The 15,346-nt window shown below is 40.4% G+C and overlaps 1 protein-coding gene across 8 annotated transcripts in view; it reads right to left on the bottom strand.

The window, feature by feature from the left end:
- Nucleotides 1-3,492: 3,492 nt before the first annotated feature.
- The window catches only part of c4h8orf34 (chromosome 4 C8orf34 homolog), an 84,429-nt gene continuing 72,575 nt past the window's right edge, over nt 3,493-15,346 (bottom strand). For all 8 annotated transcript variants that reach the window (XM_064333034.1, XM_064333035.1, XM_064333029.1 and 5 more), the window contains exons 11-15: nt 14,382-14,508; nt 10,753-11,240; nt 9,421-9,517; nt 5,918-5,965; nt 3,493-4,919 (exon numbers count right to left, since the gene is read on the bottom strand). In XM_064333034.1, coding sequence (XP_064189104.1) covers nt 4,912-4,919; nt 5,918-5,965; nt 9,421-9,517; nt 10,753-11,240; nt 14,382-14,508 — 768 coding nt within the window. In that variant the 3' untranslated portion in view covers nt 3,493-4,911. The remainder of the gene's footprint in view (nt 4,920-5,917; nt 5,966-9,420; nt 9,518-10,752; nt 11,241-14,381; nt 14,509-15,346) is intronic.

Genomic DNA, 15,346 nt, shown 5'->3' with positions numbered 1-15,346 from the left:
CTTAGTGATATGCCACTTTCGCATTCCCTGTTTACACAACAGTTTCCTTGTTTACACTAACACAGTTTCCACTTTAGTTCGTCGCACTGGATCAGAGCGTCTGCTACGTTGTTGTTATGTAGGATAACTAGCTACATACTTGAGAGTATGTAAGAGTGATAAACGTCTTTTGCTGCGAATTTATCTGTAGGCAACTTGAATATGAATGTATCGGTAGCTATCCCATTCATTGATTTTTTTTAAAGATAAAAACTAGGCCAGGCTTATCGAAGTGTTTTTATTTAATTGTATATGGTCATGTAGGTTATGCAATTGCAGGGAATGGTAACAAAATAATTCGCAGAGATTCATTAGCCAGTTCGTTTTTCACACGAGTAAAACGGTGACTGGACACAGACACCAGCAGAACTGTGTGCAGATATATTTAATCACAATGTAGAAAACATGTCAATGCACTTTGTAGCGTACACAAATGCACTTAATTGCGTTTGCGATCAATAACATGCCTACACGTTCCACTGTCCAAACAAAACTTTCCTCCTTTCCAAAGTATGGGTAAAATCTGAATTAATTATATTTAATATAGAATGCTTCAGCATCACAAGACGACTGACTGTACTGTACTGTGCTGTCTTGGCTGATGAAATGCGTTTCGCTGAGTATTGGAAGTGCTGCTCAGTTGCAGAACCCATTTCAGAAAACAAAAAGTTTCCTAATCATGAACATGACCTCTGCATGCAGAGCTATCGACTTTCATGAACTATGAACTATCTTGGGTCTTAGCTCTGCAAACAATCCATGGGAAAGTCACTGGGAGGGGTGATTATGTGCACCCCTTCAAAGCAATAGATTTATTTGTGATATTTGTCAGGATTAATATTGCTATCCTCTGCCATAAATAAAAAAGATGATGACAGTCATCAGTTGACCTTGTAATCTAAAACTTATGGGAGTTCTTGTTGTTTCATGCACTTGGGTGGGCCAGTGGCTTTTGAAAGTGATCAGTTTATTGAGGCTTGCTGATAAACAAAGCATAATGGAGCATATGAATTCCAAAGAGCCCATTCGAGGGTGATTTACCATTTCCATGAATAAGTTTGTGCAACCCGCCAAAGTTCACACCCCAGAAGCTATATATATTCACTCACCAAGTCTTTCTCTCCAAAAAAAAAAAAATCTTAGAAGATTTTGGTTACTGAAATCAAAAGCCATTGTGCTTAGACTGGAGGAAATCTGTCATACTCAGTGCAAATGCCCCCCTCTGCTTCTGACTATCATTCTTTTCTTTCTTTTTTAAAAATCACAGTCTGTGATATTTAAACAATAACAGAGTTATTCCAATGTCTTCAGTAGAATTCAGCAAAGCCAGTATTTGTTCATTGATAGGGTTATTTTTAGTTCCAGAACTGCATAAATGAAAAGGAAACAATATATAAATGTAAAAATTTTGTTTTTAAAAACACAACTCTGGTGTGCAATGCTGCATATACCATATTTAATATGAATTCCATTGAGGTGTAGCCATAAGATAATGCTTTTGTAATGCCCTGTCATATCTGTTACAGAAATCACCCTTCGTAACAAGGGGCTTATGCAAAGCTTTCTTTGAACCACATCCCATTTGTAGCGCGTGGCTTCAAACGCTCTGTTCGGGGTTTGGCGAGAGGAATCTCGATTAGGAGGGCATTTGAGCTACCTGGGCGAGCCTTCTACGGGCTCTCCTCTGTTTGCATGGGAAATTAAATCGAAACACTAATACCTCCTCTGGTGTGCTCAGCCAGCAAAGCCAGCTGTCACATTTTTGATCTTCTGTGATACATACATATTATAACTGGGACCATTTATCTTATTCTGCCCAACTGACATACTTTAAAAATATTGATAATTGATCACCATGGGAAACTTTTTTTTGTAAACCCAATGATGCTGATTTGTAATTGCTAGTTCAGCTTAACATCTATGTTAAGATTAAAAAAAAAAATTAAATCAGTTTTGCAAGAAAAAACAAACCTGGTTTATTGTTTCATCATTATGATCAAAGAGGAGTCCAAAGAGGCATGTGAGCAAATTAAATTAGCAAATGCTTTATTTATTTTTTATTTAAAAACAACACAAAATGAATGTAATTACAGTTGAAAATGATTATTTTAAATAAATTATGAAGACATATTTTCTTCTCTGCTCTGTTATTACTAGTAACCTTCAAGAAAAATCTTAAACAATTGCTTCCCCAAAGTATACAAAGATTACCTACAATGATGAAAACTAACATGATAACACAAAATCAGTAAGGACATCAGATTCTGGTTCAGTCTTATACCATATTGAGGGTTTTGTGTCCAACAAAGTCAAAACACGGGCTTTGTTAAACCCAATTTTAGCTTGGCACTCAAAATCATATACTAATTTGGGACAACTGGCATTTTAGGGTTATTATAGATGAGGGTCAAGTATATTTACAGCAAGATTTCCGAATACATTGATATATTTTTTTGTTTCATTTTTGTTACTGGTGATGCATTGAAAAAATAGAAATAAAACCACTGTTATCCTTTCTAAAGCTTGTGCTTCCTCAATATTTGGTGTCAACATTTATCTAACTGATACAGAGAAGTAAGTGATTAAACAAAAATCCAGATTGTAATTTTTTATTGCATTAGTTTGGTTGTGTCTAGAGTCTACTGCGAGGGACTGAAACGTGCGCCCAGAGGAAGAGCTTCTGGGACGTGGCCAGCATCTTTTCCTGTTTCACGGGGCCATCCAGTGGCCTAGCTTGCTGAAACCAGGCGAGAGCTACAGAGCAGCCTGCCTACAGAACCAGGCGAGAGGGACAGAGCAGCCGGCCTACAGAACCAGGCGAGAGGGACAGAGCAGCCGGCCTACAGAACCAGGCGAGAGGGACAGAGCAGCTGGCCTACAGAACCAGGCGAGGGAACGCGGTACAGACCCGGCCTCGAAGAAGGGACAGAGCAGCTGGGGGGCCGCCTACAGAACCAGGTGAGAGGGACAGAGCAGCTGGCCTACAGAACCAGGTGAGAGGGACAGAGCAGCCGGCCTACAGAACCAGGCGAGAGGGACAGAGCAGCCGGCCTACAGAACCAGGCGAGAGGGACAGAGCAGCTGGCCTACAGAACCAGGTGAGAGGGACAGAGCTGCCGGCCTACAGAACCAGGCGAGAGGGACAGAGCTGCCGGCCTACAGAACCAGGTGAGAGGGACAGAGCAGCTGGCCTAAAAAAGGCCATGGTGCTTATTGCGAGGCCTTGCTGCTGGACCTGGGTGATCAGCTCACTGAAGACACAGCATTTCACAGTGCACCGTAATTTCATTCTGTCGCACAATTTTGTCTTTTCATATTAATTTCTGACAAACTAAATAGTGCTCAAACTACGGTTAAATTCGAATGATATCAATGTTATGACTTACACTGTAACAAAACAGACAGGTCGGAGAGTAAAGGTTCAAGTGTAATATCAGGGGTGGGAGCCAGATGAACGTGAAGACAAAATATAATATTTTTATATTAGTAATGTCACATTATTTGACGGATATAGGAATGCACATTTCAAAATGAAGTATAACTAATCCAGTAAAGAGAAGGCTCAAATGTAACTCAGTGGTATGAAATTATGTGTTTTTCTTAGTTGATATGACTTTTGTAAAGACTTTTGTTTGCTTTAGGGAACATTTGATGTGCATCGATACTGAGCTTTTCTCATATGAGCTCATCTACATAAGAATGTGAAAATTTGATTGTGTTCAGCATTCGCTGCACTGAACTGCTTTTTTAGGCAGGAAACTCTGGACTGTTTGTTGGTTTTGGACAAACAGAGCATTAGTGAACTGTGATGGAAAATAAACCAATTTCACTGACTTTGATTGATCCGTAAATAATTTTTCCCCTTGTCATCATGGTCCACCTACAGTGTGGTACTACATGCAGGCCTAGTTTCACCTCTCACCTCTTTAATAAGTCACTCATCAAAAATAAAAGAAAAAATACTCATACATACAAAATGTGACATAAAAAATGTAAACAAACACACAGATCAACACAATGTACAGTGTATAACCCTTTTGCAAGCTACAGACTTCCACAGTAATATGGATACAGTATTGTAATTGGTAAAACAATGGCTCAGTCTCAACTGCTTTGCGACCAGAGGCTGTAAATGGCATGTAAAAGCTGTGAACGTGGCAGTTCAGGGCGGGTGCTATCAGGAGGTAACAGCAGTATTGTGGCACCAGTCCCACAGTTCTGGCACAAAATGCTTGTTACACAGCTGACATGGACCTGTCAATAACCCAGAACCAACAACCTATGAAATCTCAACAGAAATATGCTACCCCAGAATGCCGCAGAATCATAAAAGCCCTGAAACCCCTGGAACCAATACAGTACAAAAACAGTATTTCATGCAAACATCGTGGTGTTATCAGGATCAGAACTGGTTTGTGTCTTGGAATTCTGTGAGAATGCATAACATATGTGAGCCAGTGATTTCAAGTAACATAGCATTGAGCAATGTCCAAAAGTAAAAATACATGTGCATTTTAACAAAGTAGGTCATCAACTATAAAATCTTTGAATGCAAAGTATTTTCTTTTTTTTTCTTCAGCACAGACTTCAGAAAAGCATGCTATATGCAGACAAAACAATTTATAAATGTAAGGTTTACACTCTACAGTAAAATACCCCTTCATAAACTTTCTAGCTGAAGCTTTCTTTCATATTTCAGTAAAGTTCATAGATTAAAGCTTCTAAGAAAAAAAATCTACCTCTGTGAGTAAAAGTATACCATTTTATATGAATTATAAAAATAAACCATTTGTGTCATATTCTCCCATTTTTTCAAAATGCCCATTAGTTTGCATAATCATTGGATAGGATCACTGTTCCTGGTCCCGAACATTATAGGCCTGTAAAGAACAAGACAAAAACATTAGTCTCCTAGAAACCAAATTCAGACATATTTAACCACTAATAAGAATAATAACTGGAGTAATTATCATAAAACACGCTTTGATATTCAAACATGTCAAAGACAACCGTGGATTGGAAAAAGCTGGTGAGAGCTAGTGTAGCCTGCAGCTCAAGGGCCATTTCATGCTCTGTGCATTCTGGGATTAACAAAAGTCAGCGACTCGTATGTGCTTTTACAACAGCCCCTGTTTGGGTTGGTTACAGTGGCTCTGCGTGGATATTCTAATATTGGAAAGTCATTTCTGTGAGTCCACTGGAGTCCCTTTCAAAAAGGCGGTGAAATCCGGCTCTTTCCAATTCGCAATAAAAACCGCAGACAACTCCACCAGACACTTCCCTCATTTCTATTAGCTTATCCTTCTACACGTGCATCTTGCAGCATAATGACTCAGTGGAAAGAGGCATTTGCTGTCACACTTTCCAGTGATTCTGCACGACTTTTTGAGACATCGAAAGCACAGAGTGCATTTCAGATGAGCTACCTCTTCTCCTGAAGAGCACAAGTCATTAATCTATAAACACAGGCATGGATGACAATGCATGCATAACCATTTCAAAATACTTCGCTGTTTGGCGAAGTCATAAGTAGACAGGGACACACCAAAAAGTTTGTCATTTTAGCAAAGGCATTTGTTTATATGCAGGACTATACCTTGAAGAACAACCCAACTCAAAAAGCACAGCCAAAATAGGTCTCATGAATAGATTCATTTTCATAGTAAGGAGAGGACAAAGTATCTAAAACAATAACTGAATAATTTGGGTTATTTACTTCATGAGACAAAACAGAAGTGTGTTTTACAGGCCTAAGGGGCATATTTTCGAACAGATAACATGAACGTCTCCTTCAAAGAATGCAGTTTTTTCCCAGTAAGCCTGTTATCATTTCACACATCATTTCAGAACAAATCCTTACTGTTGTAAATGTGCCCACCTGAAAACACTGATCTTTTAGCAGAATCCCGTACTCCAGTCTGACTGCCTGTACACACAATGCACAACAAAAAAAACATGTTAGTTCTGCATGATCAGGCATCCATTTGCATTTATTATAATCCATTCAAATGACATCATACACACACAAATATACTCTGTAGTATTAGAGGGGCAGTCTAATCATTTTTATGACATTTTAATGAAAATCACATACCCGTAGACAAATATGTATTTTTCACAGTTCACAATGTTTTTCAGTCCTCTCAATAAGGAAGGGTAGTCTTACTACTTATTGCAATATTACTTTCTATATGTTTCAATACATTGAAAGAATGCTGGTACGATGAACTAAAGAGATAGCACAACTGGACCATGTCCACTGAATTTGAACTCTCAACTTCAACAGCTGGAATACAGGCAATTCAAACATTCACAGATGGTTAAGATGAGCTAAATAAATTGTACAATAAAAGTACTTTGAAGGTTCAGAGAGCAATGGATGCTTTATAGTTCTTTTGCAGATAATAGAGATATAGACCAAGATGACTAGCATATCATATAGGGGCTGATATAGTCCAATTATCATACGTGCTCAGCAGAAAAAATGGAACCAAATATGGTAGACACTATGTACTTAGATCATAAAACTGAGATACAACACGTTGGGGCTGTCTTTTGTCTCATTTTTAATTGTCCCATTAAAGAGGTGTGCTCATTTGAAATTCAATTTTTATTTTCCACTTGTCAGTAATAACTGAATTATATAAAGACAGAATTCAATTTAAGAACCACATAGATGTGCGTGCTTTTAAATGAAGTATCAAGTAATTTTCCCTCACAGAACTACAAAAGAGAAGCTGTTAAGGGAAATAAAGTGAGAGGAACTGCTTTTATCTTTATAGGAGATGGTGGTTACCCCATAGTGGAAGTCTCTAAAATAACAGGAAATTGTAAAAGTTCTTTTTTATTTGTTGTTTTTCTCAAAACAACTTTGGTGCCAATTTAGAAACAAGCGCTGGCATGCAGGGGCTGACAGGAGAATCAGCACCAAAGATGTCCCATACCCCGCACTGAACGATTCAGCGCAAAAGTGCAGCAACATCTCGCTCTCAAATTCAAATTCAAATTCAAAATGCTTTATTGGCATGAAATACACTTGTACTTATTGCCAAAGCGTACACATAGAAACAGGAACAGGAAACATGAAATACGAACAACATTGTGGAAACGACAACAATGCAATACATTGGCTATACAATAATAACAATAATAAAATCATAACAATAATATCTCGCTCTCTCTCTCTCCTACACACACACACACTGTCTCTCTCTCTTTTCCCTCTCTCTCTCTCTCTCTCTCACACACACACTGTCTCTCTCTCTTTCCCCCTCTCTCTCTCTCTCTCTCTCTCTCTCTCCTACACACACACACTGTCTCTCTCTTTCCCCCCCTCTCTCTCTCTCTCTCTCTCTCACACACACACACACACACACTCTGTCTTTTCCCTCTATCTCTCTCATGCAGGGGCTGACAGGAGAATCAGCACCAAAGATGTCCCATACCCCGCACTGAACGATTCAGCGCAAAAGTGCAGCAACATCTCGCTCTCTCTCTCTCCTACACACACACACACTGTCTCTCTCTCTTTTCCCTCTCTCTCTCTCTCTCTCTCACACACACACACACACACTCTGTCTTTTCCCTCTATCTCTCTCATGCAGGGGCTGACAGGAGAATCAGCACCAAAGATGTCCCATACCGCGCACTGAACTATTCAGCGCAAAAGTGCAGCAACATCTCGCTCTCTCTCCCTCTCTCTCTCCTACACACACACACTGTCACTCTCTCTTTCCCCCCCTCTCTCTCTCTCTCTCTCCTACACACACACACTGTCACTCTCTCTTTCCCCCTCTCTCTCTCTCTCACACACACACACACACACACTGTCTCTCTCTCTCTCTCTCCCTCTCTCTCTCACACACACACTCTGTCTTTTCCCTCTATCTCTGTCTCTCTCTCACACACACACACACTATCGCTCTCTTGAAGAGGGCAAGGACAAAAAACAAAACAGATCTGTTTGTTTCAGTAAATGTAAAAAAAAAAAAAATCCCTTGGAACAGTCATATGCAGTTGCTCGTCATTTCTCTCAATGTTTGTGTATGAAATGTCTCACTTAACCGGAATTCCCATTTTACAAGTGGAGTGATCCAATAATTTCTCATTCATTTCCGCACGCAGTGTTCTTTCTATGCTGAGCCCTTGATCTCGTAATTTGTTTACTGGGAGAAGCATATTCACTTGAGAACAGTATTGTTTGGGAAAAGCTGAGCGTACAGACAAAGGGAGAGACCGGCTACTAGAATATTCGCATCAGTGTAGCACAGTAAATTAGCTAACAGTACATTAGCTCTCATTTTATAAAACCAGCAAGGCTCCTTCACTACAGGCTTGGCACTGTCAACCACTGTCTGGTGTAGATCATGTGCCTGGGTTGTTATGGCTCTGTAAGCATTTATTATTCCAAAAGATATTTTTGAAAGTTCCCTCAATATAAGAAAGAAGAGCATGTGAGTGTTCTGGAAACTTTTGCTGGTCAAAATGGCTCTATAATTATTAAATTTTTTCTCTCTGTATTTTTTTTTAAGCTGACCAGTTCTCAAGGACATTATTAGCTGTTTGATCTACCCATGTTCTGACTAGTCTCGAAAGCCAGGCCTGGATTACTCAGCCTGGCATGTGGAGATTAGGTGAGACAAGATTTGGTACTGTACTGTTTTTTTGGATCCGGGTTGTTCAAGTGTGTAAAACCTTCATTTCAACATGATTATGTAATTGATCGCATAATTATGAGCACAGGATTGAGAAACGCAGATGTATTAGGGGACTTTTAGTAATATAACATGTTTATCTTTTTTGATCTTTTAGGAATGCCAAAAGACTTCAGCTGAATATGTTTGACAAAAACATCCTGGGGTGGTGAAACTGTATATGTTTTTATTAAAACAATATCAAACCAAAAGATACCCAATATTCTACCTGCGAGCTTTGCTTGCTTATAGAGTTTCTCCCTCTTGTCACTAAGACAAAGTGTCACAGGTGCCCAAAGGGTGCTCTCGCGCTCTTTCCAGGTGAGATCAATCTCTGCCCCCAACGGCTTGGCATCACAGTTCATTTTGATTCATCTTCTACTATTCGCGTGCAGGATAACGTGGCATCATGCTTTAATGAAATGAGAGGGCATCATTCCAGCTCTCTACTCGCACGCTAAATTCCTGTAACAATTTCACCGTTCGTGCTACCGCTTGCAATAACACATATCTGTACGCAACCGCTTTAGAAGAATTGCAGTACCCGGTAAAGAAAAAAAAAAAGGAAAAAAAAAAGCTGGTTTTGAGAAACTCAACGGCATGCTTTTTGGTTATTTCCGAGTCCCTTTCAACGACTGTGTCCGAGTTCAATGTCACCCAAAGCGAGAAAGGCCGGCAGTCCACTCACATTTGTCCTTTTCGGGCTGTTCCACACAGTCGCTGTCCGTGTCGCTCGGGATGAGCCAGGGCTGCCGAACGGCCTGCAGTTGCTGGTAGAAATCGTCCTGTCGGATGACGAAAGTAGTGACCCGTAAAAAAAACCCAGCCAAATTACAGGAGAATACAGAAAGCAAGGACATAGACCACTGGCAAACATGTTTGGCAGGTCCATTACTTCCACAGATGTTTTTATTTTCCTTTAAATTAAGTCCACCTAAGAGTACAATCCTTTGGGCCAAACATGAATAAATTGCCCAGTGGTCTATTCAAAAGGATTTTATGCGTTCTTATTTTTCCATGCTAAAATGTGATATCACTCTTAAGTATTATGTATACATATGATGTACATATCAGTGATAAATTACACACTGACAAATCTTTACTTGAGTTAAAACTTTTAAGACACATTTTAAAAAGAATTTATTTTTAAGAAATACAGTTTTCCCTTCTCAGATTTCTGTATGAATCTGCACAATGGTAGGACCAGGTGGCTTCAATCAAACATGATTTGTGGTTCTGAAGTTTAAAAAAAAAAAATTAATTCCCTAGGCGTCAACCAGTAACCAATATAGAAATAGTTAAATTCCTTCTTGTGATTAATACAACCATCAAAAAGGGCTTTGAATTTAACAATACTGCCAAGCAATAGACCGTGAAAAAGAACTAAAGAAAAACTCAGCCCAGACATATTTTTTCCCCACATAGATTCAAAATCCTACCGTACCCACCTCAATCAGTCCACTCACATGTCCTGCGATTTTCATTGCATAAAAATGTCATGTTCCATTACAATCACGGTCCAGCCTGCCATCTTGTTTTATATCCACAACAAATACATCATATGAAGAAAGATTTAACAAGTGGGTGGCCAAAGTCTCACTCAGGACCCCTTCACTTGTACATTCACAAATTATAATTATAATAGCTCAAAGGTCTGTGCTGCTGCCATATATCTCCATTACACTCCTGGATTCTTCCTTAGCAGATATCACTGAGTCACTTGACATGACCAGCTTATAATGAAAGCTTTCACAGGTAGAAACTTAACCTTTTTTTAAAAAAAAAACATTGTGAGATTATAACAGACTTTTAACAGTTTGATGTTTTAAATCACTGTATTTTCACAATATGTATTACTATGCTGTTGTAATTCCAAAAACCTTGGGGGTACACTGTTTGGTTGTTCTTGTTCTATGCTCTTCAGATTAATTAGGCGTGATTGCGCCATTTCACTGTCTAATGATCCGAGTTTAACTTAAAGTTCTGGAATGGCTAGTGCGCCAGGGAGGACGGTCATTACCTCTGACATATTGGGCCTGTAAGTGAACGCTTTGCCCAGGCTCTCTGTGGTGCTCAGGCCAGGCGGTGTGAGCAGGGGCCTCCCGGTCTGGCTGGTGGGTGTGACGGGTCTGCTCCTCGATCTGCCGAACATCTCGTCCTTGTTGCTATGGCTGCCAGGCGTGACGGCTCGCGGCATCAAACTGTTGGGGGTCAGAGGCCGGCTGGGAGTCCTGGGCCGGCTGCTTGGGGCGTTGGGGGTGGGAGTCCGGCTGCTGGGGTTGCTAGGCGTCTGCGCCCGGCCCATCACCAGGGAGGTGGGCTTGTTGCTAAGGAGGGGCAGCACGGTGCCTTTGGCTGAGAGGGCCCCGGGGGACAGAGGCCGGGAGGCTTGGGCGGACAGCGGGAGGGAGCTGTGGTGGAGAGGACTCAGGCGCAAGCTGCTGTGCGGGCTGTTGGGACTCCTCGCTAACTTCCCTTCGGTCAGCTTGGCAAGGTCTCGCTCCACCTCTGTGGTGAAAAAAAAACCATAAACACACAATCCCTCACTTACCTGTTCACTCCTGTCTATCTCTCACCGTAAATATCCAAAGACTGTGCACTTCCTAAGACATTTCAGGGGAGGGTCTATTCATTTACATGACCATAAGTGTCTCTTTTCATACATATTCCATCTCACCATTCTGAACCTTAAGAAGCAGGACTCTAAAAGCCTCTTTTTTTTAAATGAGAATGATCAAAGCACTAAAAAACCAGCATGTACTGCCTGGAGAGCAGCTATTTGAGGCAGTGAAGGGATGAGTCTACCAGCTGCTCATTTTTCCATGTAGTTCAGCTCTGTCTCTTTAAAGCCGGTTGCGTTTTTCCTGATGTTTATGTTTATTTTTACTAGTCATCGGTGGCCCCATTTACTGTGTAAACTGTGGCCTCCCACCTCTTCCTTCAGCTATGATCTCAAAATTGTGTAACAAGCTTTTGTCAATATGGCAGCAAACATAAGATTCCATTGGAATTCACATACAAGTTTTTTGTTTGATTATTTGCTAAATATTCAATTATTATAGTTTATGGAAAAATGGCGCTGCCAAAAAGTGAAATATCATAAATATAGGATAACACTCAAAAAGTACATATTTTACTACTTTTAGAATCATTCAGAACTTTTCATTTTCACAAAACAAGCTTGGAGTTAACATGCATGAATTACACTTCCAGGAATGACTCAAAGTAAAATATTGTCAGGGTACCAAATACGTGTGACATGTAATAAATATCTCAAATACAGATGACATGTATTTCATAAACCTTGACTTCCTCATTTATGAGCAAACATGGCGTTCTCCAAAACAAACATTTCCCTCCACTGCAAATAAAAATGTGAAGCACATGTTATTGTTTTAAATAACAAAACCTTCAAATTCAACCATGAAAGCTGCTGTCTTACTATCGGACTTACACACCAGTGAAAGATAATCTTGTTTGGGAAAAATGACTCCAGATTTATTGTATACCATTATTCTGGAATCAATTAATTTAAGTTAAAGACTTGAATAATTAGATTGCTGTCTCCACATTTGAAGAAATACAATTGTAAGGAGTTAAGAATTTCCCCTGAGGCAAGACACACATCTAATTTAGATTTTTAGGCAGTCATAATGCCTGAACTAATTTTTAATTATATGCATTTTCAGCCCAAATATTTTGCATTTGATGGCAGCAAACTGAATAAGTTGACATGAACATTTTCTCAATTTGAGTATAGTCACTTAATTTCCAATAACATTAAATATTGACCAAACATATGTTGCTGTTTATCATGGAAACAACCGGCATAGTGACATTTGAAAACTGGTATAGAATTGTATATACATCACACATTATATATCTGCATAGCTTGATATTTACTGACTTAGTTATAGTTTGTAGTTCCTTTCTCAAAGCTACAGAGCTAGTGTCCAATTTGGGTGAAGAGGGGTAGGCAGTCTAGAGAAAGGATTTAAAATGCACAGAGGCAACAGAAGTATGAAAACAGTTCCTGTTGTTAATGTTCTATATTAGAACCCAGTGGAATAAAACATGATTTACAGACACATGTGCTGTTCCACAGCTAACCTTGAATGGCAAGCCCCGGTGTTTGTTTAAATACATCAAGTACATGACATCCAAATTACATCTGGATCACCGGCACTTCCTAAATTCCACACAAGGCCTGCTCTGAAAGGAGAGCCAGACATACTGGCTTCCAATTCGACGTGATATCACCTGACATCAAGTTTTGCACCTCCAGCAAAATGTGAAACAGACAATAACAATCTGTAATTAACCTTCTTTAATCAAAACAGCCCAGGATGAAAGACTGCAGGAGCAAGGTATGCAGTTCCTCCATTCCAGGGAGTATTAACTCTTCACTGATAATGAAAGTGGCTGGTTTCAGGAAATTAGAGGACGACTTGTTTTACTTTCTTTGTAATGTACAAAGTGGCCTAAAATGGATCATAAATAAGAGATATGCAGAGATATGTCATTTATATTCATGGAAACTGTGAATGGGGACTTCCATGATGAGTCACTTATCAGTAATTTGTATAGCATAAAGTAACCTAGATTTACCCAAATTATAATAAAAATAGAGTCAAAAGATTTAGTTAACCACATAATGGGAGTGAAAAATGAGATAAAAGTGAAAGCTTTGGCTTTCGGTATGGAACACATTAGCAACTAATAAAGGCATGAAAGGGGGAAATTAGGTTGTTCAATGGCTTAATACCCAGCCGTGTGGGGAGCTCTCTGTTTGAATATAAATGTGCGTAAAACAGCCAAAAATCAATGCCATCTGAAGGCTGGAGGGTCTTCCACGAGCACGGGGTGTGTTGTAAACATGCAGACTTCCGTTGATGCTAAACTGCCAAGGCACTGTTCGCTTTCTCCAAGCAACAGATAGCATATTCACTTCAGTGAGAGCGAACCCGGGGTAGGCGACAGCGTAAAGATCGGTCAAGATTACGAGCGCAGTTGCTCTGCTGAGACAGAACACACTCCTTACCGCGGGGAACCAATGCGCTTCTCGGAACCTTGTAATTCTGAAACAACAGAAGGGGGTGAGCGAAGGGCGAACAAAAACAAAAGGCAGGAGAAGCGTAAACAAAGCGCTGCGAGACACATGTCTTAGATTTGACGCACGTATGGTAGCGCTGCTCTTTGGTCTACTCGGAGGCTTCGGTGCAGTTAATCATCTACCCCGGCGTCACTCGCTGCGCCCGCCTCAAAGTCGCCCGCCCCGCGCTCTGCCTTTTCAGAGGGGAGCCCAGATCAAAAACTGATGGAACACGCCGTAGCCGAGGCGTGCGATTTCCAGACAAAAATCTGTCAGCGCTCGCTGTACGAGTCGCACGTTTTTAACGGCTTTGAGGCGCCTGGCTTATTAAATTAATAAAAGATGCCCTGAGTGATTGTTTTTCCAAAGACCTTAATTGGAGGATCAGCTTTTAATTAAGACAATCAAACTCCTCGGGCCCTAGCTTATTCGTTGGAGGGAATGGCGGAAGGCGCCTGCGAGCTCCCTTTAGATGTGTCACCGTCGACGGATTTGCGGTGGCGTTCAGCGTCGACGCGTTTGATGGTCGCTCAGTAGTAACCGCTGTCTGTGCGTACCGGCGAGATGTTTCCCCATGGTCTCCAGCTCCTTGGAGAAGAGAGAGTCCTTCAGGAGGGCTCCTTTCTGGCTCAGGGAGCTGCCGCTTCTGGCAGTCTTCAGATCTGAGTCCCAGACTGGTTGACGCTGGTGAAGAAGAAAAAAAAAAGGCGCATTTGAAGAAAGCCCCTTAAATTACACGTTTGTATTTTTTTTTTTTTTACTATCCCTAAATTCTGAAGTCGTATTTGTTATAATGAGAGGCAATTGCAAGCTTTTAATGGGCATTAGAAAAACATTATGAACCACAGTGAGCTATGATGAAGGGCCTTTTGGGAATAAGGCATTAACTTTGTTCCTGAACATCAGTGCTACACCAAATGTCAGTAGTGGTAAAAGACATTTTAAAATAACAATCAATAGACTCATGGGAGCTGTGAACAGAAGTTTAACTGGCTCAGGGCCGGACAGAAACTTTACTGCTATTACATTACAAATTCACTAGTTTGGATTCAGTTTTGAAATGTAAAGCATGAGAAGAGAATGGGTGCAGTACAAGAAAAGAACATCACTTTGTTCAGAGCTCGCCGATCATATTGCATGTTTGATTCCACGAGGCATTAAAAATGATCCCACAATTCTGTCTTTGATTTGCTCAGTGCATTAGCACACATATTGCCAGCACTGCACATTGAACACAGTGATAATGTGAGCACTTGAGCTGCCTTGTAGCTGCCAATAAGAGGAAGGCTGTTGTTGTAAGCCTCTGGCCCGGGACACATGAGGACAGAGCGCAGAAACAACAGGAATAACGATGCCTGAAGCAGCATCATCATCATCTGCCTGCCATATAAGGCCATGGATTTCTGGCACCTGCCATCATTTTATAAGAATTATGTTTGCAAGGACTGATATGCCAAGTAATCGCAGTACATATATTACACTCTACGTTATATCCCTAAGGTAATACACAATCATTTCAGCC

This window comes from Anguilla rostrata, chromosome 4, assembly GCF_018555375.3.
Source record: "Anguilla rostrata isolate EN2019 chromosome 4, ASM1855537v3, whole genome shotgun sequence".
Taxonomy (NCBI): domain Eukaryota; kingdom Metazoa; phylum Chordata; class Actinopteri; order Anguilliformes; family Anguillidae; genus Anguilla; species Anguilla rostrata.
This window is presented reverse-complemented; position numbering and strand designations above follow the sequence as displayed.